Source organism: Scyliorhinus canicula, chromosome 21 (assembly GCF_902713615.1).
Source record: "Scyliorhinus canicula chromosome 21, sScyCan1.1, whole genome shotgun sequence".
Classification (NCBI taxonomy): domain Eukaryota; kingdom Metazoa; phylum Chordata; class Chondrichthyes; order Carcharhiniformes; family Scyliorhinidae; genus Scyliorhinus; species Scyliorhinus canicula.
Genome location: NC_052166.1, coordinates 2,770,295 through 2,795,556, shown reverse-complemented (window position 1 = coordinate 2,795,556; position 25,262 = coordinate 2,770,295). Strand labels below are relative to the sequence as shown.

Genomic DNA, 25,262 nt, shown 5'->3' with positions numbered 1-25,262 from the left:
TCAGGGCTGGAGGAGGTTACAGAGATGTAGAGGGGTGTAGGGGGCTGGAGGAGGTTACAGAGATAGGGAGGGTTGTAGGGGACTGGAGGAGTTTACAGAGATGTAGAGGGGTGTAGGGGGCTACAGAGATGTAGAGGGGTGTAGGGGGCTGGAGGAGATTACAGAGATAGGGAGGGTTGTAGGGGACTGGAGGAGGTTACAGAGATATGGAGGGGTGTAGGGGCTGGAGGAGGTTACAGAGATAGGGAGGGGTGTAGGGGGCTGGAGTTGGTTACAGAGATAGGGAGGGTTGCCAGCGCTGAAGGTTACAGAGATAGGGACGGTTGTAGAGGCTGGAGGGAGTTAGAAAGGGAGGGTTATAGGGGCTGTGGGGTTACAGAGATAGGGAGGGTTGTAGGGGCTGGAGGCGGTTACAGAGATAGGGAGGGTTATAGGGGCTGTGGGGTTACAGAGATAGGGAGGGTTGTAGGGGCTGGAGGAGGTTACAGAGATAGGGAGGATTGAAGGGGCTGTAGAAGGTTACAGAGATAGGGAGGGGTGTAGGGGCTGGAGGAGGTTACAGAGATAGGGAGGGGTGTAGGGGCTGGAGGAGGTCACAGAGATAGGAAGGGTGAAGGGGGCCGGAGGAGGTTACAGAGATAAGGAGGATTGTAGGGGGCTGGAGGTTAGAGATAGGGAGGGCTGTAGGAGGTTACAGGGATAGGGAGGGTTGTAGGGGCTGGAGGAGGTTACAGAGATAGGGAGAGTTGTAGCGGCTGTAGGAGGTTACAGAGATAGGGAGGGTTGTAGGAGGTTACAGAGATAGGGAGGGCTGTAGGAGGTTACAGAGATAGGGAGGGTTGTAAAGGATGGAGAAGGTTACAGAGATAGGGAGGGTTGTAGGGGGCTGGAGGAGGTTACAGAGATAGGGAGGGCTGTAGAAGGTTACAGAGATAGGGAGGGGTGTAGTGGCTGGATGAGGTTACAGAGATAGGGAGGGTTGTAGGGGGCTGGAGGAGGTTAGAGATAGGGAGGGCTGGAGGAGGTAACAGAGATAGGGAGGGTTGTAGGGGCTGGAGGAGGTTGCAGAAGGTGAGAATATGAAAATGGAGGTGCTGTATGATCGGGAGTCAGTGTGTGTCAGTGAGCACAGCCAGTAATGGGTGAATGGGTCTCGGTGCGAGTCGTGGTCTGGGGGAAAAGCTCAGTTTTGGACAATCTCAAGCAACGGTGGGTGACCTGCAGCCTGAGGGCCACGTGCAGCCCGTCTGGGTTGTAGTGAGGGCCACAAGACATTCTGTTGACCATCACCCGTGCGCAGGGTAACCACATTCCGCTGGTTTCAGTCCGTGTCGTTTTTCTCCTACCAGAGTGACTGAAGTGATTCACACGTAAAGCGAGGGGGAGTGAAGTGAGGTGCGTGCTGATTGCTCACAACATTGACTGTGAGATCAGTGCACTCCCCCTGTGTCCCAAAGTGTGAATATCTCTTTTGTTTATACCATTTGAAGTTGATGACAGTTCCATTAATGTACAAATACTTAAGTGTTTTCGATAATTAGTTTCTATAATTAATTCACAGTGTATTAAATTTTATTCATGGGGTTGTTTGTGGTTACTGAACAAGCCCGATTTCAATCTTGTGGCCCATTGAGATGAAGGAGGACCAGTCATTAGACTAGGCTGCCCATTCGTGATCACGTGAACAGCGAATGGGGGGTGGTTGTTGGTCAGGAGTGTTATACGCACACATGCACGCAGTTAGACACCAACCCCAGAACCCCAGCCCCACCCTCACTCGACTCGCCCATACCTTGAGAACGTGATACCACACGGATGTGCCCCCAAAGTCGATGTGGAAGTCGGTGTAACTGTCCTTCACCCCCATCAGGCAGTACTTTTGGACGCTGGGCCGCTCGAAGAGCGAGGACTCAGGCCATAGGTTCTCCACCCAGGAGAGCTTCCGCACCAGCTTGGGGGTCTCCACCAGGTTGGACAACCTGAAACAGGCCAGAGAATACCAAAATTGTGAGGGAAAGATAGATTATTTATCAACCCCGCCACAAGATCATTCCAACGTGCCTCTCAACCCATCATGGACTTGCGCTGTGAAGTAGGAAGCCAATTTGTGCGAGCAAGATCCCACAATGTGATAAATGATTAGATCTCTGTGAATCTCAAGCGAGATCTGAAGCACGGTAGCATTATGGATAGCACAATCGCTTCACAGCTCCAGGGTCCCAGGTTCGATTCCCGGCTGGGCCACTGTCAGTGCGGAGTCTGCACGTTCTCCCTGTGTCTGCGTGGGTTTCCTCCGGGTGCTCCGGTTTCCTCCCACAATCCAAAGATGTGCAGGTTAGGTGGATTGGCCGTGATAAATTCCCCTTAGTGTCCAAAATTGGGTGTTGGGTGGGGTTGCTGGGTTATGGGGATAGGGTGGAGGTGTTAACCTTGGGTAGGGTGCTCTTTCCGGGAGCCGGTGCAGACTTGATGGGCCGAATGGCCTCCTTCTGCACTGTAATTTCTATGTAAATCTTGGTGTGCAGGTCCACAGGTCACTGAAAGGGGCAACACAGATGGAGAAGGTAGTGAAGGCATACGGCATGCTTGCCTTCATTGGCCGGGGTACTGAGTATAAAAATTGGCTGTATAGAACCTTAGTTAGGCCACACTTGGGAGGATAGAGTTCAATTCTGGTTGCCACACTACCAGAAGGATGTGGAGGCTTTAGAGAGGGTGCAGAAGAGATTTACCAGGATGTTGCCTGGCAGGAGGGCATTAGCTATGGGGAGCGGTTGAATAAACTCGGTTTGTTCTCACTGGAATGAAGGAGGTTGAGGGGCGACCTGATAGAGGTCTACAAAATTATGAAGGGCATAGACAGAGTGGATAGTCAGAGATTTTTTTCCCAGGGTAGAGGGGTCAATTACTCGGGGGCATAGGTTTAAGGTGCGAGGGGCAAGGTTTAGAGGTGATGTACGAGGCAAGTTTTTTTACACAGAGTACCCTGGGTGGGTACAGTGGGTGCATGGAACTCGCTGCCGGAGGAGGTGGTGGAAGCAGGGACGATAGTGACGTTTAAGGGGCATCTTGACAAATACATGAATAGGATGGGAATAGAGGGATACAGACCCCGGAAATGTAGAACGTTTTAGTTTAGACGGGCAGCAAGGTCGGCGCAGGCTTGGAGGGCCGAAGGGCCTGTTCCTGTGCTGTACGTTTCTTTGTTCTTTGTTATGTCTTGCTCGTTCGCCCTGATCTGGGTGCAATTGGCTCACTGGCCTGCTCTGTGTAAGGGGAGATTGGATATTGTTCCCAGCTTCCGTCCAGGATACTGCCTGACCCTGCGGAGATCCGGTTAGCCTCAGTGTCCAGGAAGGGAAGCTGCGTGCAATGCCCCACACATTTGAAAAGCCCAGGCTGCACATTGTGAACTCAATAAATCTGGGCCAGAGAAGCTGGTCTCCATTCCGATGACTGTCGATCGTTGCAAAAGACCCATAAGGTTTACTAATGTCCATTTTTAGGGAGGGAAATCGGCCGTCCTTACCCCGTCTGGCCTACATGTGACTCCAGATCCCACACACAGCAATGTGGTTGACTCTGAACTGGCTCAGCTAGCCATTCAGTTGACAGCTGCTCACTAACATCTTCACACTAGGGACAGGCAGGTTGGCACTGCTGCCTCACAGCGCCAGGGACCCAGGTCCGCTTCCGGCCTTGGGTGACTGTGTGTGGAGTTTGCACATTCTCCCCCTTATCTCTGTGGGTTTCGTCCGGTCGCTCCGGTTTCCTCTCACAGGATGTGCAGGTTAGATGGATTGGCCATGATAAATTGCCCCTTAGTGTCCAAAAGATTGGATGGGGTTACTGGGGGTGTGGGCTTAGGTAGGAGAGTCGGGGCAGACTCGATGGGCCGAATGGCCTCCTTCTGCACTGTAGTGATTCTATGATGGGCAGTGACGCCCAGACCTCGTGAATGGACGAAGGAAGAACGTGGGCACAGTGGCAGCCAGCAGCCCCCCCTTCCCCCTCGCTCGCCTCCTCACCTGGTGTCTGAGAACTCCAGGCTGATCACATTCAACACTTTCTCCCGACTGCCGCTGTTATAATATTTGACAAAGTCACCGAGCTTCATCTTGCAGTCAGCCTGACGGGCCACATCGATAACATCAATAATCTTCTCTGAGCCTGTAGGAATGTGGGAGGGTGGGGAAGTGTAAAGGGGCAGCATGCCCCAGGTGAGAGAGAGAAGCAGCAGTGAAATACAATACCCAGGCAACGAGTGCAATAAACGCACAAGACTTGCTCCCACGACGCACGTTACTCCCATGCACCCACACCCGCTCGCAGCGCTTGACCCTTGCATCGCCTCGATCCCCTGCAGACCCAGACGCTAGGTGCTCACTCCCCTGGCAGGACATTGGCATGCCCGTTCCCTCCAGTGCCCGACACTTGCATTCCTCACTTCCCCGCAGTGCCAGACACTCACACACTCACCCACGCACCGCTCCACGTCATTGACGGTGAAGGAGCTGGAGGGCACAGTCATTCCCAGGCCATCCTTCTTTGCCACCAGAATAGGCACACTGAAACTGTTCTCCTCCAGGTAGTCCACTGTCAGCTGATATCCCGTTGGCTTCAGAATAACTTCATCTGCACTGGAGAGAGAGACCGGACACACATCCAACTGCAATCATTAGATAAGGAGTCAAACATCATTAACAAGCAAACAGAACAGACCTCTCCTGTCTCACCTGAAATGCAGCACAGTGCGGCGCTCCCTCAGTACTGACCCAACACTGCGGCGCTCTCCCTCCGACAGTGCGGCGCTCCCACAGTGCTGACCTTCCAACATTGCTGCGTTCACTTAGCGCTGACCCTCCAACATTGCAGCACTCCCTCAGTACTGACCCTCCGACAGTGCGGTTCTCCCTCAGTACTGACCCTCTGACAGTGCAGCACTCCCTCAGTACTGACCCTCTGACAGTCCGGCACTCCCTCAGTACTGACCCTCTGACAGTGCGGCACTCCCTCAGTACTGACCCTCTGACAGTGCGGCACTCCCTCAGTACTGACCCTCTGACAGTGCGGCACTCCCTCAGTACTGACCCTCTGACAGTGCGGCACTCCCTCAGTACTGACCCTCTGACAGTGCGGCACTCCCTCAGTACTGACCCTCTGACAGTGCGGCACTCCCTCAGTACTGACCCTCTGACAGTGCGGCACTCCCTCAGTACTGACCCACTGACAGTGCAGCGCTCCCTCAGAGCTGACCCTCCGACGGTGCAGCATTCCCTCAGTACTGACCCTCTGACAGTGCGGCACTCCCTCAGTACTGACCCTCTGACAGTGCAGCACTCCCTCAGTACTGACCCTCCGACAGTGCAGCACTCCCTCAGTACTGACCCTCCGACAGTGCAGCATTCCCTCAGTACTGACCCTCTGACAGTGCAGCGCTCCCTCAGTACTGACCCTCCAGCAGTGCAGCGCTCCCTCAGAGCTGACCCTCTGGCAGTGCAGCGCTCCCTCAGAGCTGACCCTCTGACAGTGCACCGCCCCCTCAGTACTGACCCTCTGACAGTGCGGCGCTCCCTCAGCACTGAACCTCCGACAGTGAGGCGCTCCCTCAGCACTGACCCTCCGACAGTGCGGCGCTCCCTCAGCACTGACCCTCCGACAGTGCGGCGCTCCCTCAGCACTGACCCTCCGACAGTGCGGCGCTCCCTCAGCACTGAACCTCCGACAGTGAGGCGCTCCCTCAGCACTGCATTGAGATGTCCCGATTAGGTGAGTCTCGAACCTGCGACTTGCTGACTAAAGATTCAAGAGCCAGACCCAACTGAGCCTTAGTCATGGAGCAGGGAGTGGGACCCTTGTCTGACAGTATGGGAGTATATGGGAATATACGCAAAGACACCCATATAATGGAGCAGCAACCCGCATATCAACCCTACCTTGGGAATGTCCGGCCCCGGAGCTCTTTAATAAAGATCTGACTCCCGGTTTGGACCGGCTGCGTTCTGTCCACAGTGTAGAGATTATCTGGCTTCGGACAACTTTTCCTCCTTTTCACTGGCGAGATAGAGAGTGAGAGATAGGATAAACATTGAATCAAAACTCCCAGTAAAGTGGAGCGATTAGCCTGAAATCCTTCCCCTGCTCCTAGTCCCCCCCACTGCGGCACTGGGAACGAAAGCCTGTATTTCTGTAGCGCCTTTCAGTTCACCAGGGCTCCAAGTCTGCGTCACTGCCAATGGATTTCCGGTACTTTCTTTAAATTGCCGCCATTGCTCTGATGTGGGAAACTCGGCAATGAATGTGCACATCGGAAGTCCCCACAGACAGCAGTGGGGCAATGCCCAGATAATCGTTGTTGTTGGTTGAAGAATACATATTGGTCCCAGGAAACCTGGGATAATGCTCTCGACAGTGCGGCGTTTCCTCAGCACTGACCCTCCAACAGTGCGGCACCCCCACGGAACTGACCCTACAACAGTGCGGGGCTCCCTCAGCACTGACTCTCCGATCGACCGGCGCTGCCTGAGAACTGACCCTCCGAAGGTGTGGCAGTCCCTCAGTACTGACCGTCCAACAGTGCGGCATCCCCTCGATACTGACCCTACAACAGTGCGGCACTCCCTCAGCACTGACCCTCCGACAGTGCAGCTCTCCCTCTGCACTGACCAACCAACAGTGCGGCACTCCCTCAGCACTGACCTTCCAATCGACCGGCGCTCCCTTAGCACTGACCCTCCGAAGGTGTGGCACTACCTCAGCACTGACCCTCCGACGTTGCGGCGCTCCCTCAGCACTGACCCTCCGACAGTGCGATGCTCCCTCAGCACTGACCCTCCGACAGTGCGATGCACCCTCAGCACTGACCGTCCGACAGTGCGCGTTCCCTCAGAACTGACCCTCCAACAGTGCAGAGCTCCCTCAGCACTGACCCTCCGACAATGCGCGCGCTCCCTCAGCACTGACCCTCCGACAGTGCGATGCTCCCTCAGCACTGACCCTCCGACAGTGCGGAGCTCCCTCAGAACTGACCCTCCAACAGTGCAGAGCTCCCTCAGCACTGACCCTCCGACAATGCGCGCGCTCCCCCAGCACTGACCCTTCGACGGTACGGCACTCCTTCAGCACTGACCCTCCGACAATGCGCGCGCTCCCTCAGCACTGACCCTTCGACGGTACGGCTCTCCTTCAGCACTGACCCTCCGACAATGCGCGTGCTCCCTCAGCACTGACCCTTCGACGGTACGGCACTCCCTTGGTATATTTATGCCCCTTGTCCCTCTTCTGTTTATTGAGCTTCCCCTGGTCTATTCCCCCCCCCCCCCCCCAAACTCTTGTTGTTTTTAAAGATCTCAATCTGAACATAACGCGTAATGAAGGTCAGCGAGCCCAGTATTGCTCCCAGAGAAGTTGCATGATAACAGGAATGATGTCTACCTCAATTCAAGGAGCTGAGAAAGGGGTGGGGGTACTTACTCACAGAGGGTCCATGCGCCTTCTCACAGTTCGGGCAGTGGTACAAATCAATCTCTGCCGCCATATCTTCCTCCACACCGACACAGCTGGAAACACAGTCACCAGAAGGATAGATTAACAGCCCGTTCACCTCAACACTGGTACCAAATGCAGACGGGTCAGTGACCTTTGACTGCTAACGTTTCCAATTTCACTGGGCAGACCAACCGCGGGATCACAGAGCTGACATTTGCAAAGTGTTCAAACTAAAAATATTAGAATCAGGCAGGGTGACTTCCGGTGGCGTGGGCGAGCAAGGCGGCCGCAGCAAGAGCTCCCGCCGGTGGCCACGATTCGTGGCGATTTTGCAGAAATCCCCAAGTCATCACGCCCCCCCCCCCCCCCCCCCCCCCGCCCCGCCCCGGACTATCGTCGGCCTTTGGGGCCGGTTTTAAAACCAGCAAAGAAACCCGTGCGGGTGTCGGGCAGCGGGGGCTGGGGCAGCGGGGGCTGAGCCCAGCGCGGCGTCGAGGTCAAAGCAGCGAGGGCGGAGCTACGAGGAGGCCGAGGCGACAGGCCCGAGGCCAGGGTACGATGCAGGTAGGGTGCTCCACATCGGATGGCTCCCACCTAGGGGGAAGAAAGAAGGCTGAAGCCTGATCCCAGGGGAGCTCTGGGTGAATGTAGAGGAGAAAGAAAGAAGGTTTAAGGAAGTTTGGTAAAAGTTTTTTTTTCTCTCCTTTTTAAAAATTCAGATTGATGAAGGACAGGAGGGTGAAGGGGAAGGGAAGAGAAAAGAAAGAAAATAAAAAACAAAAAGCTGCTAAAGGGTGTCAAAGGAGGAAACGCGGGTTCGCCGCTGAAGGAGAAGACGAATAAAAGTGTTGAAAGGATGGTGGAAGCCGAACTGCAAGGCGGGGCCGCACTACTTACGGTGGAGAAGATGACCGAGGTGATGGCGGTGGAGATGGAAAAACAGTTTGCGAGGCACATGGAGGCCTTGAGAAAGGAGACGGCGGTCGCACTGAAGTCATTGGTGGAGGAGGCAATCACCCCGGTAAGGGTGGCGGTGGCAAAGGCATCGACCGAGGTGCGAGAGCAGGGCGAGAAGATGAAGGAAGTGGAGGAGGGTGTGTCACAACACAGCGGCAAGGTCACCTCGATGGGGGACGAGCTGTGGAGGGTGGTGGAGGTTAACAGAGGACTCCGAGCAAAGCTGGAAGACTTGGAAAACTGCTCAAGGCGGCACAATTTGAGAATTGTGGGCTTGCCCGAAGGGACAGAGGGCCCAAGGCCAACACAATACTTCGCTAAGAAGTTGGCAGAGCTGATGAGGGAGGGTGAGAACCCCTCCCGGTACAAGCTAGACTGAGCTCATCAGTCATTAAGGCCAAAGCCAATGAGCCTCCAAAGGCAGTAATTATCTGTTTCCATAAGTTTTGCATGAAGGAGAAGGTGTTAAGCTGGGCGAAGCAGAAGCGTGTGGTGCTGTGGGATGGCACTGCGGTTCGGATCGACCAGGACTTGACGGTGGAGTTGGCAAAAAGACGAGCGGCGTTTGGGCGAGTGAAGGCAGCGTTGTACAAGAAGGGGGTGCGATTTGGTATGGTGTACCCAGCAAAGTTGAGGGTAACGTATAACGCCAAAGACTTTTATTTTGAGACAGCGGAGGCGGCTGAGGCGTTCGTGAGGGCCGAAGGCTTGGGACAGACGTGAAGAGCGGAACTGGAAGAGAGACTGTGGACTGTGTTTGAGCAGCTGGAAAATGTATAAATGTTACAACTTTCTTTTTGCCGATTTGTATTGTAATTTACTTCTCTTTGCATTGTTACAGAGTTCAGGTTAATGGTGGGTTGATTGGCGTTCTGTGTTGCAACGGTTAAACGTTATGTTAGTGAATTGTAGGGGTTGGATTGTTGGGTTTGTTTTGTTGTTTCTTTCTCTGGGGCTGAGTGGAAGGGGACGATATGTCTTGGCGGGGAGAGCCACCCGCGCTAGCTAACTAAAGTCAGCTAGTGAACGGTGGTGAGGGGAGAGGAGGGCTGCGGACGTTGAAGCCTGGATAGCAGATTTCAATGGGTCTACGAGGCGAGCAAGAGGGGGGGAAGGGATGGATCTTGGGGGTGTTGTTTCAGGGGGGAATGTAGGGGGGGTTCTTGGGAGGGGGGGAAGGGGTTCAATGTTAACAATGGACAGGGGCGGGCAGCACGGTGGCCTAGTGGTTAGCACAACCGCCTCATGGCGCTGAGGTCCCAGGTTCGATCCCGGCCCTGGGTCACTGTCCGTGTGGAGTTTGCACATTCTCCCCGTGTCTGCGTGGGTTTCGCCCCCACAACCCAAAAAAAAATGTGCAGAGTAGGTGGATTGGCCACGCTAAATTGCCCCTTAATTGGAAAAATAATTGGCTAATCTAAATTTATTTAGAAAAAACAATGGACAGGGGCGGGTCAGGCTTATGGGGCAGGGCCCGGTGGTATGATGATGGTGGATAAGAAAGGGGGGGGGGGAGAGAAAGAGAGAGACTCCCAGTAAGGATAGTCACGTGGAACGCGAGAGGACTAGGAGGTCTAATCAAGACTGCTTGCGCATCTTAAAAGTTTGAAAGCCGATGTGGCAATGCTGCAGGAGACTCACTTGAGGGCGAAGGACCAGGTGAGACTTAAAAAGGGCTGGTTAGTCAAGTGTTTCACTCTGGATTTAATGGAGGGGTAGCGGTGTTGGTCAGCAAAAGGGACGATGTGGGATTCGCGAGGAAGGTCTTTGGGGCCATTCCCGACTTGCACACACATGAGCTGATTGTGGGGGGGGGGGACTGGAACTTGGTGCAGGAGCCAAGGTTGGACAGATCATGGCCGCGCTTGCTGGTCCCATCAGGGGGGGCGAAGGCGCTGGCTGGGCTAATGGTGGAAATGGGAGGGGTGGACCCTTGGAGGTTTCTGCACCCGAGGGAACGGGAGTACTCATTTTTCTCAGCAGTCCATCAGGTATACTCGCGGATCGACTTTTTTGTGGTGGGAAAGGCTTTGCTGGCTGGAGTCAAGGGGTCGGAATACTCTGCAATTGCAGTGTCAGATCATGCTCCGCATTGGGTGGATATGGTGCTGGAGAAGGGGGTAGCGCAGAGACCGGGGTGGAAACTGGATGTGGGGCTTTTGGGGAACCAAGTATTCTGTGAGAAAATTGCAACGGTAATTAAGGAATATGTAGGTTTCAACTGTACGGGTGAGGTGTCGAAGGCAGTCATCTGGGAGGCTCTAAAGGTGGTGGTGAGGTCATTTTGTTTAAGGCCAGGGTGGACAAAAGGAGAGGTTGGAGTGGCAGAGGATAATAGATGAGATGCTGGAGGTAGATAGGAGTTATGCAGAAGATGGGGACCCAGCGAAACTGGAAAAGAGGAAGGAACTACAGGCGAGCTTCGACCGACTGTCCACCAGGAAGGTGGTGCGCCAACTGAGACGAGCAAGGGGTGCAGTTTATGAACATGGAGATAAGGCGGGGCATATGTTAGCAGGTCAGCTCCGGAGGGAGGCAGCGGCAAGAGAAATTCTTCAGGTGAGGGATAGGGAAGTGAAGTTGGTGGTGGTTCCGGAGCTGATTAACAAGGTTTTTGAGGAGTTTTGTGAGAGGTTGTACAGGTCAGAGCCACCCGGGGGAGACTGTGAGATGCAGGAATTTCTAGATGGGTTGGAGTACCTAAAGCTAGGGGAGGGGGACAGGGCTACATTAGAAGGAGCAATAATGGAGCAGGAGATAAAGGATGCGATTGGGAGGATGCAGTCGGGGTAGGTGGCAGGGCCGGATGGGTTTCCGATGGAATATTATAAAAAATTCAAGGATAAGTTGGCACCCCTGATGGTGGGGATGTTTGAAGAGGCGATAGGGAAGGGAGTGCTGCCACAAACCTTGGGCCAGGCATCGATTTCACTGTTGCTAAAAAAAGATAAGGATCCGACAGAGTGTGGGTCATATAGGCCAATATCACTTCTGAATGTGGACGCAAAAGTATTGGCGAAGGTATGGGCGGGTAGGCTAGAGGAGTGCCTCCCGAAGGTAATAGGTGAGGATCAGACGGGGTTCGTGAAAGGGAGGCAGCTGTTTTCGAACATTAGGAGGGTTTTGAACGTCGTTATGGCACTGGCGGAAGGGAAGGAAACAGAGGTGGTTGTGGCATTGGACGCCGAGAAGGCGTTTGATCGGGTAGAATGGGGGCACCTGATGGCAGTGTTGGAGCGGTTTGGGATTGGACCAAGATTTGTGAACTGGGTAAAGCTATTATATAAGGAGCCGAAGGCGAGTGTCCACACAAACAATATAAGTTTGAGAAACTTTTCTATCCACCGTGGGACGAGACAGGGATGTCCTACGTCCCCCCCTGCTGTTTGCATTTGCGATTGAGCCGTTGGCCATCGCATTAAGAAGTTCGGGAGCATGAAAAGGAATAGTGCGGGGTGGGGGGGGGAGATAGAGCGTAGGGTGTCCTTTATATTCCGATGACTTGCTGCTGTATGTGTCGGAACCGAGTGCATCGATAGGAGGAATATTGGAGCTACTGCGAGTATTTGGGTCTTTCTCGGGGTACAAGCTGAACCTGGACAAGAGTGAGTATTTTGTGGTGTCTCGGCTTGGGGTGGGGGCAGGGGTCAGGGGGCTGCCATTCCGTAGGGGAGGGACTCACTTTAGGTATCTGGGGGTGCAGGTTGCCCGGGAGTGGGGGAGGCTTCACAGGTACAACATCACTAGTTTGGTGGGGAGAGTGAAAGTCGATCTGGCAAGGTGGGATGGTCTCCCTCCGTCACTGGCGGGTCGGGTACAGGTGGTTAAAATGAACGTGTTGCCGCAATTTCTGTTTGTTTTTCAATGCCTACCGATTTTCCGGCCAAAGTCTTTTTTCAGGGAGATTGAGGGAAGGATTACCTCGTTCATGTGGGGAGGGAAGGTGGCCAGAGTGAGGAAGGTGCTGCTACAGAGGGGAAGGCAGGCAGGGGGTTTGGGTCTCCCGAACCTGATGTACTACTACTGGGTGGCGAATGTGGAGAAGGTGCGGAGCTGGGTCAGAGGGGTTGATTCCCAGTGGGTCAGAATGGAGGAGAGTTTGTGTAGGGGGCCAGGATTGAAGGTGCTAGCAACAGCGCTGCTCCCGATAGCTCCGGGGAAATACTCAGGGAGTCGGGTAATAATAGCTTCATTGAAAATCTGGACGCAGTTTCGCCAACACTTCGGGTTGGGGGCAGGGTCAAGGGAAATGCCGATTCGGGGGAACCACAGATTTGAGCCAGGGAGGTGGGATGGAAGTTTTCGGAAATGGGAAGAGAAGGGGTTTAAGACTCTAAAAGATTTGTTTCTTCGGGGTTGGTTTGCAGGATTGAGGGAGCTGGAAGCGAGTATGGGCTGGAGCAGGGAGAAGTGTTTAGATACATGCAAGTTCGGGATTTTGCCAGGAAGGAGATACAGAGCTTCCCAGAGGAACCGGCCTCCATATTGCTGGAGGAGGTGCTGACGACAAGGGGACTGTAGAAGGGGGCAGTGTCAGCGGTGTACGGAGCTATTTTGGAAGAGGATAAGGCACCACTGGAAGGGATCAAAGCAAAGTGGGAGGAAAAGCTGGGAGAGGTTATAGAGGAGGGGGTCTGGCGTGAGGTGCTTCGGAGAGTGAATGCCTCCACCTTATTTGCAAGGTTGGGGCTGATACACCTGACGAGGGTGAGGATGAGCCTATTCTTTGAAGGGGTAGGAGCTGTGTGTGAACGTTGCGGGGGACCCCGCTAATCACGTTCATATGTTTTGGTCCTGTACAAAGCTAGGGGATTACTGGAAGGAGGTGTTTAGGGTAATTTCCACGGTGGTGCGCGTGAAACTGGACCCGGGTCCCCGGGAGGCCATATTCGGGGTGTCGGACCAGCCAGGGTTGGAAACGGGTGCGAAGGCAGATGTCGTAGCCTTCGCCTCGTTGATCGCCCGAAGGCGGATCCTGCTGGGATGGAGAGCAACCTCTCCACTCTGTGCCCTGGCGTGGCGGGGGGGGGGGGGGGGGACCTGTTGGAATACTTGACCCGTGGGAAGGTTAAGTTCGAACTGAGAGGAAGCTGAGGGATTCTACAAGTCATGGGCACTATTTATTATGCACTTTCAAGAACTGGATAACATCGAACATTAGTTGGGGGGGGATGGGTGGGAGGGGAGGGGGGCTGTGTATATTAAGGATGACTATTTGTAACCCTGATTCCTTTTTGTCATTTGTTTATGTAAACATGCGGGCTGATGTTTGGGGGTTGGTGGGAGGATGGGATTGTTGTTATTGTTATGGGGATTGACATATCTGTTGCTGATTATTGTTTGTTGTTGGTGGGTGTAAATTCGGGAGAAATTGTGAAAAAGGAGAATAAAAATATTTTCAAAAAAAGAATCAGGCAGGGTTTGGGAAAACGAGGGGAAGAGAATAAATTTACCCCAAGATCAATGTTCAACCTACTACCTCTGCTGATATCTGCACACTGACTGGTGTTTCTCTCCCCCCACCTCGCTCTATCTCAGTAATACATCAGTAACTCTTTCTGATCCCCATCCATGGCACTGTAATTTCTGTACGATCCCCGTCCAACACATCGTAAAGTCTGTACAATCCCTGTCCGCCACATCGTAAACTCTGCAGGATTCCAGCCGACCACATCGTAAACTCTGTATGATCCCTGTGCACCTCATCGTAAACTTTGTAAGATTCCCGTCCAACACGTCATAAACTCTGTACGATCCCAGTCTACCACACCATAAACCCTGTATAATCCCAGTCTGCCACTTTGTTATCTCTATACGATCCCTGTTCAGCATAAACTCTGTATGCTCCCCATCCAAAGCATCGTAAACTCTATACAATCCACGTCCAACACATCATAAACTCTGTACGATCCTCATTCAACACATCATAAACTCTGTACGATCCGTTCAACACATCGTAAACTCTGTAGGATCCTAGTCTACCACACCGTAAACTCGGTACGATCCTGTCTGCCATAATGTTATCTTTGTACAATCCTTTTTCAACACATCATAAACTCTGTACAATCCCAGTCCAACACATTGATCATAAACTCTGTACAATCCATGTACAGCACATCGCATACGATTCCACCTTGTAAACTCTGTACAATCCCAGTATACCACATCGCCCAACACATCGTAAACTCCATACGAACCCGTCCAACACAATACACAGGTGGCATTCACTAGAACAGGTTGCTGCCGTCAATCCAAAAAAGACGTTCTGCCCATCACACAAATGATTAATGTAATGTATGAATTTTGTTGCCAGTGTGATGCCCGGTATGTTAGCTGTACGTCCCACAGACTGGAGGATGGTATCAAACAATGTCCCTTCTGCGGTTTGCAAAGGGCATGGTACAGACCCTACCGAAGCAGCCCGTGCTGGCAAACTCAAAACACCGTGTCCAACATTAGGTGTGATTCTGCGATTGGACAACATTTGCTTAATAATCCTCAGTGTGCTAAGAATTATGCTGACAGACAATTTAAGATAGTCAGTTGGGCCCGCAGTGTGGCACATTTGCGAGTACTGAAGCTACATATATTAATACACAAGGCCCCGTTCTTTGCAGACAGAAAGAACAAGTAGACACATTGCACCTGTTTCAGATAAACAAAACTAGTGACAGCAATTTGCTGTTTTCTTTCCTCAGGACAATGCCTTGAGTCCTCAATACCGGGGCCCCGCAAGGCTGCGTACTTAGCCCCCTACTCTACTCCCTGTACACATACGACTGCGTGGCAAGATTTGGTTCCAACTCCATCTACACGTATTCTAACTATACGACGGATGTCGAATAACGATGAGTCAGAATACAGGAGGGAGGTCGAGAACCTAGTGGAGTGGTGCAGCGACAACAATTTCTCCCTCAATGCCAGCAAAACTAAAGAGCTGGTCATTGACTTCAGGAAGCAAAGTACTGTACACACCCATCAGCATCAACGGGCCCGAGGTGGAGATGGTTAACAGCTTCAAATTCCTAGGGGTGCACATCTCCAAAAATCTGTCCTGGTCCACCCACGTCGACGCTACCACCAAGAAAGCACAACAGCGCCTATAGTTCCTCAGGAAACTAAGAAAATTTGGCATGTCCACATTAACTCTTCCCATCTTTTATAGATGCACCATAGAAGGCATCCTATCTGGCTGCATCACAGCCCAGTACGGCAACTGCTCGGCCCAGGACCGCAAGAAACTTCAGAGAGTCGTGAACACAGCCCAGTCCATCACACAAACCTATTCCCATCCATTGACTCCATTTACACCTCCCGCTGGAGAAAGCGGGCAGCATAAAAAGACCCTTCCGACCCAGCTTATTCACTCTTCCAACTTCTTCCATTGGACAGAAGATACAGAAGTCTGAGAACACGCACGAACAGACTCAAAAGCAGCTTCTTCCCCACTGTTAGCAGACCTTCTTATGGACTGACCTGATTAACACTACACCCCTGTATGCTTCATCCGATGCTAGTGCTTATGTAGTTACATTGTATACCTTGTGTTGTTCTATTATGTATTTTCTTTTATTCCCCATTCTTCCCATGTACTTAATGATCTGTTGAGCTGCTCGCAGAACAATACTTTTCACTGTGCCTCGGTACACGGGGCAATAAAAATCCAAATCCTATTTGGGGTTATTATTTATAGAGTTTCGGAGCAGCACGGTGGTTAACACTACTGTCTCACAATGCTGAGGACCCAGGTTCGATTCCTGGCCCCAGGTCACTGTCACATGGAGTTTGCACATTCTCCCCTTGTCTGCGTGGGTTTTGCCCCCACAACCCAAAGATGTGCAGGGTAGGTGGATTGGCCACGCTAAATTGACCCTTAATTAGAAAAAAAAATTGGGTACTCTAAAGTTAAAAAATATATATTGTTAGCGATTTTGGGGGATATTAGTTTTAGGGTTCATTTGGGGTTATTAGTTATAGGATTAATTGGGGGTTTATTATTTATAGGGTTTATTTGGGGTTAATTATTTATCGGGTTTATTTGGCAATTATTATTTATAGAGTCTATTTGGAGATTATTGTTTACAGGATTTATTATTTGGGGTTATTATTTGCAGGATTTATTATTTATAGGATTTATTTATAGTTTATTTGGAGTTTATTATTTATAGGGCTTATTTGGAGTTATTATTTATAGCATTTGTTTTTTTAATAGGTTTATTATTTCTAGTTTATTTGGGGATTATTATTTATAGAGTATATTTGAGGGTTATTGTTTATAGGGTTTATTTGGGTTATTATTTGTAGGGTTTATTTGGGTTATTATTTGTAGGGTTTATTTGGGGTTTATTATTTATAGGGCTTATTTGGGGGTCATTATTTATAGGGTTTATTTGGGTTATTATTCTGGGCTGGTTTAGCACTGTGGGCTAAACAGCTGGCATGTACTGCAGAACAAGGCCAGCAGCGCGGGTTCAATTCCTGTACCAGCCTCCTCGAACAGGTGCCGGAATGTAGGTCTTAGTTGAGGTTAATATTTATAGGGTTTATTTGAGGTTATTATTTGTAGGGTTTATTATTTATAGGTCTTATTTGGGGGTTATTATTTCTCGGATTTATTGTTTATAGGGTTTATTTGGGGTTAATTATAGGGTTTATTTAAGGTTATTATTTATAGGGTTTATTTCAGGTTATTTATAGGGTCTATTTAGGGATTATTATTTATAAGGTTTATTTGAGATTATTATTTATCAGCTATATGGGTTTATTTATTTCCCAGGCCTTGGGTGGGTGGGTGGGGGGGGGTGTTATAGAGTGTGTTTCTGGGGATGTTTATTGATGTTTTATTGGGGGTTTATTTTTTTACCAGCACAGGGGGACCCTCCCCCCTGTCGTCGTCCCCCTCCTCACCTGCCCCCCCTCACCTGCTGTGCTGCCCTCCCCTCACCTGCTGTGCCGCCCCCCCCCTCACCTGCCCGTCCCCCCATATCTGCTGTTTCCCCCCTCACCTGCCGTTCCCCCCCCTCACCTTCCCCGCTCCTCTCTCCTGCTGTCCCTTCACCTGTCGACGTTCCCCCCCTCACCTGCCGTCTCCCCCCCACTCACCTGCTGTCCCCTTCACCTGTCGGCGTCCCACTCACCTGCTGTCTCCCCCCCACTCACTTGCCGTCCCCCGTCGGCGTTCCACTCACCTGCTGTCCCCCTTCACCTGTCGGCGTTCCCCCCCTCACTTGCTGTCTCCCCCCCACTCACCTGCCATCCCCTTCACCTGTCGGTGTCCCGCTCACCTGCCGTCTTCCCCCCCCCACTCACCTGCCGTCCCCTTCACCTTTCGGCTTCCCCCCCTCACCTGCCGTCCCACTCACCTGTCGGCATCTCCCCCCCCCCACTCACCTGCTGTCTCCCCCCCCCACTCACCTGCTGTCTCCCCCCCACTCACCTGCCATCCCCCTTCACCTGTCGGTGTCCCCCTCACCTGCTATCTCCCCCCCTTCACCTGTCGGCGTCCCCCTCATCTGCTGTCTCCCCCCCACTCACCTGCCGTCCCCCTTCATCTGCCAGCCCCCTCACCTGCTGTCTCCCCCCCCACTCACCTGCCGTCCCGCTTCACCTGTCGGCGTCCCCTCACCTGCTGTCTCCCCCCCTCACCTGCCATCTCCCCCCCACTCACCAGCCGTCCCCTTCACCTGTCAGCGTCCCCCTCACCTGCCATCCCCCCCCACTCACCTGCTGTCCCCTTCACCTGTCGGTGTCACCCCATACCTGCCATCCCCCCCTCACCTGCCATCCCACTCACCTGTCATCTCCCCCCCCCCCACTCACCTGTCATCCTCCCCCCCCACTCACCTGTCATCCTCCTCCCCCCCCCCCACTCACCTGCTGTTCCCCTTCACCTGTCGGCGTCACCCTCACCGGCCATGCCCCCCTCACCTGCCCATGCGCCCCTCCTCCTCCCCCCCCCTCCCCGTACCTGCCCCCCCTCCCCGTACCTGCCCCCCCTCCTCCAGCCCCCCTCCCCGTACCTGCCCCCTCCCCATACCTGCCCCCTCCCCATACCTGCCCCCCCCCTTCTCCGTACCTACCCCCCCTTCCCCGTACCTACCCCCCCTTCCCCGTACCTACCCCCCCCTCCCCGTACCTGCCGTGGAACCAGTCCTGGCAGCCGTCGCACTCGATCATGAAGCGGGTCACATCATAGGGTAAGCGGCAGAGGCAGTAAACCGGCACCGACGCCATTGTCCCGGGGGGAGGGGGGACCGAGTGGCCGCCCTTTCCTCACCGCCCTGAACCGTACGCTCCGGCCGGCACTGGGGAGAAGCGGCGGCCCGGCCCCGGCTCAAACCGGCGGCGGTGTTGGTGGCGGCGGCGGGATCGTCCCTCTGGGCGGAGCCCGGGCTCAGATCGCTCCGTTCCCGGCCGCACTTTCGCCGCGGCCCATACCCTCCCTTTCCCCCCCCCCCCCGGGCGGCCGGTTTTACAGGAACCCCTCAGATCCTCACGACTGGATTAACGTCCTGGGAATATTGACCCCGGAACGGTTACTGTTTAATCAACTAAACCCGGGGGCGCCGGCTTCGCATTCGCACTTTCGCGCCGGGGAGAAAGGCAAACGCGCCCCTCCGCTCCAGCTCGCACTTTCCACAGGGCCGGGGCCCGGTTTGAGGGAAGTCCCCATCCTCCCGTCGGGGAAATAATACCCGCCGAATATTCACCCCCGGGATCGTTCGTTTTAATCAAGTCCGACCTGCAGGGCCTCCGTTCCCGGTCGCACTTTCGTCACCAGCCAGCTGGAGGGCGAGTGACAGCTGGAGGGAGGTGATTCGCCCTCGCACTTTCGGCACAAGATCTGCAAACCCCACAATTTCTTTTTATAATATCTATTTGTCTTAAATGCCCTGGGTCTTCTGCACGGCCCCATCCCTAGGATCTGTGGTAAAATCCAGAGATCCACTCTGGTGAGGCATTCAGGACAGCCGACCCTGACCTATACCAGAAATCCAGGCACAACCTCCGTCAAGGCATCAGGGACGCCAAGAGACAATACCAGGCGAAGCTAGAGTCACAGGCTAACCGTCACGGACTCTTGTCGGTTGTGCTACAAAGCAAAGCCGAGTAGAATCTCCGGCTGGAACGCACCCCCCTCCCGGATGAACTCAAACATTCTACGCGACCGCCACAGCAGGTCGGACCGTAACAGCCCAGCCTCATAAATCAGATCGGCCAACACGAAACTAAACCCACGGAAAGCAACAGGTCCGGACGGAGTCCCTGGACAAGTGTCATCCACACCCATTTGTACCAATGGGGCCGAGGCGGAGAGAATAAAAGTCGTTATTATTGTCACATGTAGGCTTGCATTAACACTGGAATGAAGTTACTGTTAAATGCCCCGAGTCTCCACATTCCGGCACCTGTTCGGCACACCGAGGGGGACTTGTGGGAGGAAACCCACGCAGACACGGGGAAAAAGTGCAAACTACGCACAGACAGTGACCCAAGCCAGGAATCAAACCTGGGACCCTGGAGCTATGAAGCAACTGCGCTAACCAGTATGCTACAGTGCCCCCCCCCCCCCCCCCCCCCCCCCCCAATTAATAAAACCTATAATTGAAAATTACTCTCAAATATGGTGATAATGAAACTATTATCAATCGATTCTGTCATTGAAAAATAAATCTGGTTCACTAATGTCACTTTAGTGAAGGAAATCTGCTGACCTACACGTGACTACAGACGCCACAGAGCAACGTGATCGACTCTTAACTGGCTGCCCGAAATGGCCCCAGCGAGGACAAGGGCAGCAGATACACAGGAAACACGACCACCTGGAGGTTCTCCTCAGAGTCCCTCACCATCCCGACTTGGAAAAACATCGACCGTTCGCTGGGTCAAAATCCTGGAACGCCCTCCCTAACTGCGCCGTGGGTGTACCTACACCACACGGGGACTACAGGGGTCCAGGAAGGTGGCTCACCCACCACCTTATCAAGGGGCAATTAGGGACGGGCAATAAATGCTGGCCCAACCACTGAGGCCCACATCCTGAAAATTAATTAAAATAAAGTCTATGAAAGAATCAAGATATGTGCCAGTGGCAGCACTGCGCACAGGCTGACGCACAAGGATGTGCAAATTACCTAATTTGGTGTTCATTTTTCTCTCTCTCTCCTCACTGACAGGTCCTCCACAAGTCTTCGGACAGAAGACGCAAGTGAGTCGACGTCGGGCACCACGCAGAGCCACCGTGACATCGGAAACCCTCGGCGAGTATCTCTCCATAGAACACTACAGCGCAGTACGGGCCCTTCGGCCCTCGATGTTGCGCCGACCCGTGAAACCATCTGAAGCCTATCTGACCGACACTATTCCATTTTCATCCATATGTCTATCCAGTGACCACTTAAATGCCCTTAAATTTGGCGAGTCTACTACTGTTGCAGGCAGGGCGTTCCACACCCCTACTACTCTCCGAGTAAAGAAACTGCCTCTGACATCTGTCCTATATCTACCACCCCTCAATTTAAAGCTATGTCCCCTCGTGTTGGTCATCACCATCCGAGGAAAAACTCTCACTGTCCACCCTATCTAATCCTCTGACTACCTTATATGTCTCTATTAAGTCACCTCTCAGCCTTCTCCTCTCTAACGAAAACAGCCTCAAGTCCCTGAGCCTTTCCTCGTAAGACCTTCCCTCCATATCAGGCAACATCCTAGTAAATCTCCTCTGAACCCTTTCCAAAGCTTCCACATCCTTCCTATAATATGGTGACCAGAACTGCACGCAGTACTCCAGGTGCGGCCACACCAGAGTTTTGTACAGCTGCAGCATGACCTTGTGGTTCCGAAACTCAATCCCCCTGCTTATAAAGGCTAGCACACCATATGCCTTCTTAACAGCCCTATTAACCTGGGTGGCAACTTTCAGGGATTTATGTACCTGGATGCCGAGATCTCTCTGTTCATCTACACTACCAAGAATCTTGCCATTAGCCCAGTACTCTGCATTCCTGTTACTCCTTCCAAAGTGAACCACCTCACACTTTTCCGCATTAAACTCCATCTGCCACCTCTCAGCCCAGCTCTGCAGCTTATCTATGTCCCTCTGTAACCTATAACATCCTTCAGCACTATCCACAACTCCACCGACCTTCGTGTCAACTGCAAATTTACGAACCCATCCTTCTACCCCCTCTTCCAGGTCATTTATAAAAATGACAAACAGCAATGGCCTCAAAACAGATCCTTGCAGTACACCACTCCGAAATTTTCTCCAGCCCCCCCCCCCCCCTCCGACCTGCACCTGGGCCCCCACACCCGTCCCAATCTCGGTGACCTCCCTCCAACCCTCTGGGGGACCTGCTGTAACTGCAGCCCCGGCCAATCAGGGGCAACCTGCCAACCAATTAGACCCGTTTTCTCCTGCGGAATAAATTGTTGCGAGAATCATGACATTTGGTATTCTCTGGTTTGTCCTGAGGAGTGCGAAATGAAAAGCTTCAATGACATAGTCTCTCTCTCCAGAAAGATTCAAGTTAAATTCCACCGAGTGGAGTCTTTCCTGCTCTGCGGCTGTTCGATGTAACATCTTCAGAGTCCAGTGCAGGCGCAATGGACTGAATGGCCTCCTTTCTGTGCTGGTCTTGGAAGAGATGGGACGTTCAGAATGAGCACTCCCTCAGTGCTGACCTTCTGACAGTGCGGTGCTCCCTCAGTACGGACCCTCTGACAGTGCAGCATTCCCTCAGTACTGACCCTCTGACAGTGCAGCGCTCCCTTAGTACTGACCCTCCAACAGTGCAGCATTCCCTCAGTACTGACCCTCTGACAGTGCAGCACTCCCTCAGTACTGACCCTCTGACAGTGCAGCACTCCCTCAGTACTGACCCTCTGACAGTGCAGCGCTCCCTTAGTACTGACCCTCCGACAGTGCGGCTCTCCCTCAGTACTGAGCCTCCGACAGTGCGGCGCTCCCTCAGTACTGAGCCTCCGACAGTGCGGCACTCCCTCAGTACTGACCCTCTGACAGTGCGGCACTCCCTCAGTATTGAGCCTCCGACAGTGCGGCACTCCCTCAGTACTGAGCCTCCGACAGTGCGGCACTCCCTCAGTACTGACCCTCCGACAGTGCGGCACTCCCTCAGTACTGACCCTCCGGCAGTGCGGCACTCCCTCAGTACTGACCCTCTGACAGTGCGGCGCTCCCACAGTACTGAGCCTCCGACAGTGCGGCGCTCTCTCAGTACTGAGCCTCCGACAGTGCGGCGCTCCCTCAGTACTGAGCCTCCGACAGTGCGGCGCTCCCTCAGTACTGACCCTCTGACAGTGCTGCTCTCTCCCTCAGGACTGACCCTCTGACAGTGCGGCACTCCCTCAGTACTGAGCCTCCGACAGTGCAGCACTTCCTCAGTACTGACCCTCTGACCTTGCGGCCCTCCCTCAGTTCTGACCCTCCAACAGCACAGCACTCCCTCAGCACTGACCCTCCGACAGTGCGGCGCTCCCTCAGCACTGACCCTCCAACACTGCGGTGCCTCTTCGAGTGTCACACTGGACTCTTGGCCTCGACCTGGAGCTCTTGCAGGAGCCTGGTCCGGTCCCCAAGGAGAATCGGAAATCCTTGGCAAAAACAGACAACAGGCCAAGCGGCCGGCTAGGACCACCCAACTGCGGAAAATCCAGTCAAAATAAGACAGACAACCACTGGGGTGTATACTAAAAGAATAGACTTTTTATTAATTAAGCACTGTAAGTATCTTTGATCCTCATAACAGCACACCATGATCCTTCAACATCTATTGAGTTCCCCTCATAGTTTACCCTTCAGAGAAAAAAAGAATTCACTTATTTTTTTTAAAAACAGAACATCGATACAATTACTAAATAGCTGTGGAAATGGTGGGCTCGGGGAGGGGGGGGGGAGAAGGGGGGGGGGGGGGGGGGTGTCATGTCCTCGGGGTGGGGGGGGTGGAGAAAGGGTTGCACCTTTTCAGTAATGGGTGCTTGAAGGAGTGGCTGGACGAGGGGGGTCCTCGACAAGCGGCTAAATCACATGGGCGGGGGGGGGGGGAATGGACGAAAAATCATTTAAAAATAAGCAGCACAGGGTGGGATGGGGGCGGGGGATAATTTCACTGTGTAGATAAGTTTAATAAATGCGGACGAAGTAAACACATACTGGAGCGGAGGGTGGGTTGTGGGGAGGGTAGATTTAACAGCAATATTTTTAATTCTTTAAAGTAAGTTGACTAAGTCTACGATTCTCAAGGAGAAACTGCAAAACTGTTGACGGGGTGGGGGGAGATTTAATAAGATACCACTAGCTCGCTGATTTGGGGTAAGGGTTTTTTTTGAGGGGGTTTGGGATAATAGCAGATCACTGATGCAAGTAATGCCTTTTTTTTGTTAACAGTGGGGGCAGAAAATCCTTGTGTCGCCACAGCACTGCAGAAGACACCACAATATCAAATAAGCTTACTAAACAGTAAGTAACAAGGCGAACAAACAGCATAGCAAAAGGATACACATGTGGGATTAACTTTTTTTTGTGGTTTTTCAATATATCATTAGACTTGAAGAGAGAGGAAAAATAAAATCTACCCCGACTTCGAATTTCTTTTTTTATTCCCCGCGCCCCCCTGAAAATAGATTCTCGTAAATTAAAAATCGTTGCTATCCAAGTTGTGTTAAATCAGTTAAAAACAAGTCGGTCGTTAAGTGAAAGCAACGCGGATTAATCACGCGCGCCCCGCTGCATGGCAGCCGAGGTGGTTTATATCGTGCGGGCTCCGCTGCCTGGCCATAGATGCGGTTTATACTGTGCGCCAGGGTGGGATTTCGGGGGCTCTCAGCTGGGAAAGGGTCAACATTATTTTATTTGTGTGTTTTAAAACTCGCCATTCAAACATCCTGTGAGGGGGTGGGGGGGAAATAGGAGCAGGAGATGGCCATTCAGCCATCCTGTCTATGCTGGCTGTTTGAAAGAGCTGTCAATCAATTCAACCTACCTCAAGATCCATTCCCCCGCTCCCCCCCCCCCCCCCCCAACCTTTTCCGCGCCATCCTTTCAACCATTGACCCTCCCACATGGAAGATCCCATTTTACTGTTTTCACCCTCCTGGGAAACACATCGTTCTTGGGAGTTACGGGGGGGGGGGGGTTTGATTTGATCAAAATAAATCACTTTTCTCCCTCTCTCCGTTCCCTCTCCCACCGTCTTGCTCCCAGTCTCGGGACCTTCACCCCATCCCCAATCCAGTTGTTAAAAAGAAATATTAAAAATAAAAAAACACACACACACACACCTCAATCTCCATTTGATAGGAGAGGGTGTCAGTCATGCATATTAGCGACGCAGTCTAAGAACCAGCCAAACTATTATTAGTGTGCTTTAACGGTGAGTTCCTGTCACAGATGATGATTTTTTTTTAATAAATCATTTTGGTATTTTTTTTTCTTTAGTTGCGGTTTCTGTTTCGCGGTTGCGCCTTGCTCAACTTCCAGCAGAAGTTTGAGCAGAAATTAGTCTTTTGTTTTTTTTTAAAAGAACAAAAATTAAATCACGTCAGTTATTGTGAAGAAAATCTCCCCGTGTTCTTTGAACGTACTTATTGATGAGTGAGGAGGGGGAGAGAGGGGAAGGGAAGGGAGGGGGGGGGGGGGGGGGGGGGGGGGAAAGAGAGAAAGGGAGAGGGGGGGGGGGGGGAGAGGGGAAGAAAGGGAGAGGGGGAGAGAGAAAGGGAGAGGGGGAGAGAATGGGAGAGGGGGAGAGAATGGGAGAGGGGGAGAGAATGGGAGAGGGGGGGAGAGGGGAAGAAAGGGA

The 25,262-nt window shown here is 52.7% G+C and overlaps 1 protein-coding gene across 1 annotated transcript in view; it reads right to left on the bottom strand.

Moving 5' to 3' along the window:
* The window catches only part of LOC119955891 (histone lysine demethylase PHF8-like), a 49,220-nt gene extending 30,347 nt beyond the window's left edge, over positions 1–18,873 (bottom strand). Inside the window, exons 1-6 of the mRNA XM_038782548.1 lie at positions 18,581–18,873; positions 7,474–7,559; positions 5,937–6,054; positions 4,480–4,640; positions 4,029–4,170; positions 1,793–1,979 (exon numbers count right to left, since the gene is read on the bottom strand). Of these exons, the coding sequence (XP_038638476.1) occupies positions 1,793–1,979; positions 4,029–4,170; positions 4,480–4,640; positions 5,937–6,054; positions 7,474–7,559; positions 18,581–18,678 (792 nt within the window). The 5' untranslated portion in view covers positions 18,679–18,873. The remainder of the gene's footprint in view (positions 1–1,792; positions 1,980–4,028; positions 4,171–4,479; positions 4,641–5,936; positions 6,055–7,473; positions 7,560–18,580) is intronic.
* Between the last annotated feature and the right edge of the window lie 6,389 nt (positions 18,874–25,262).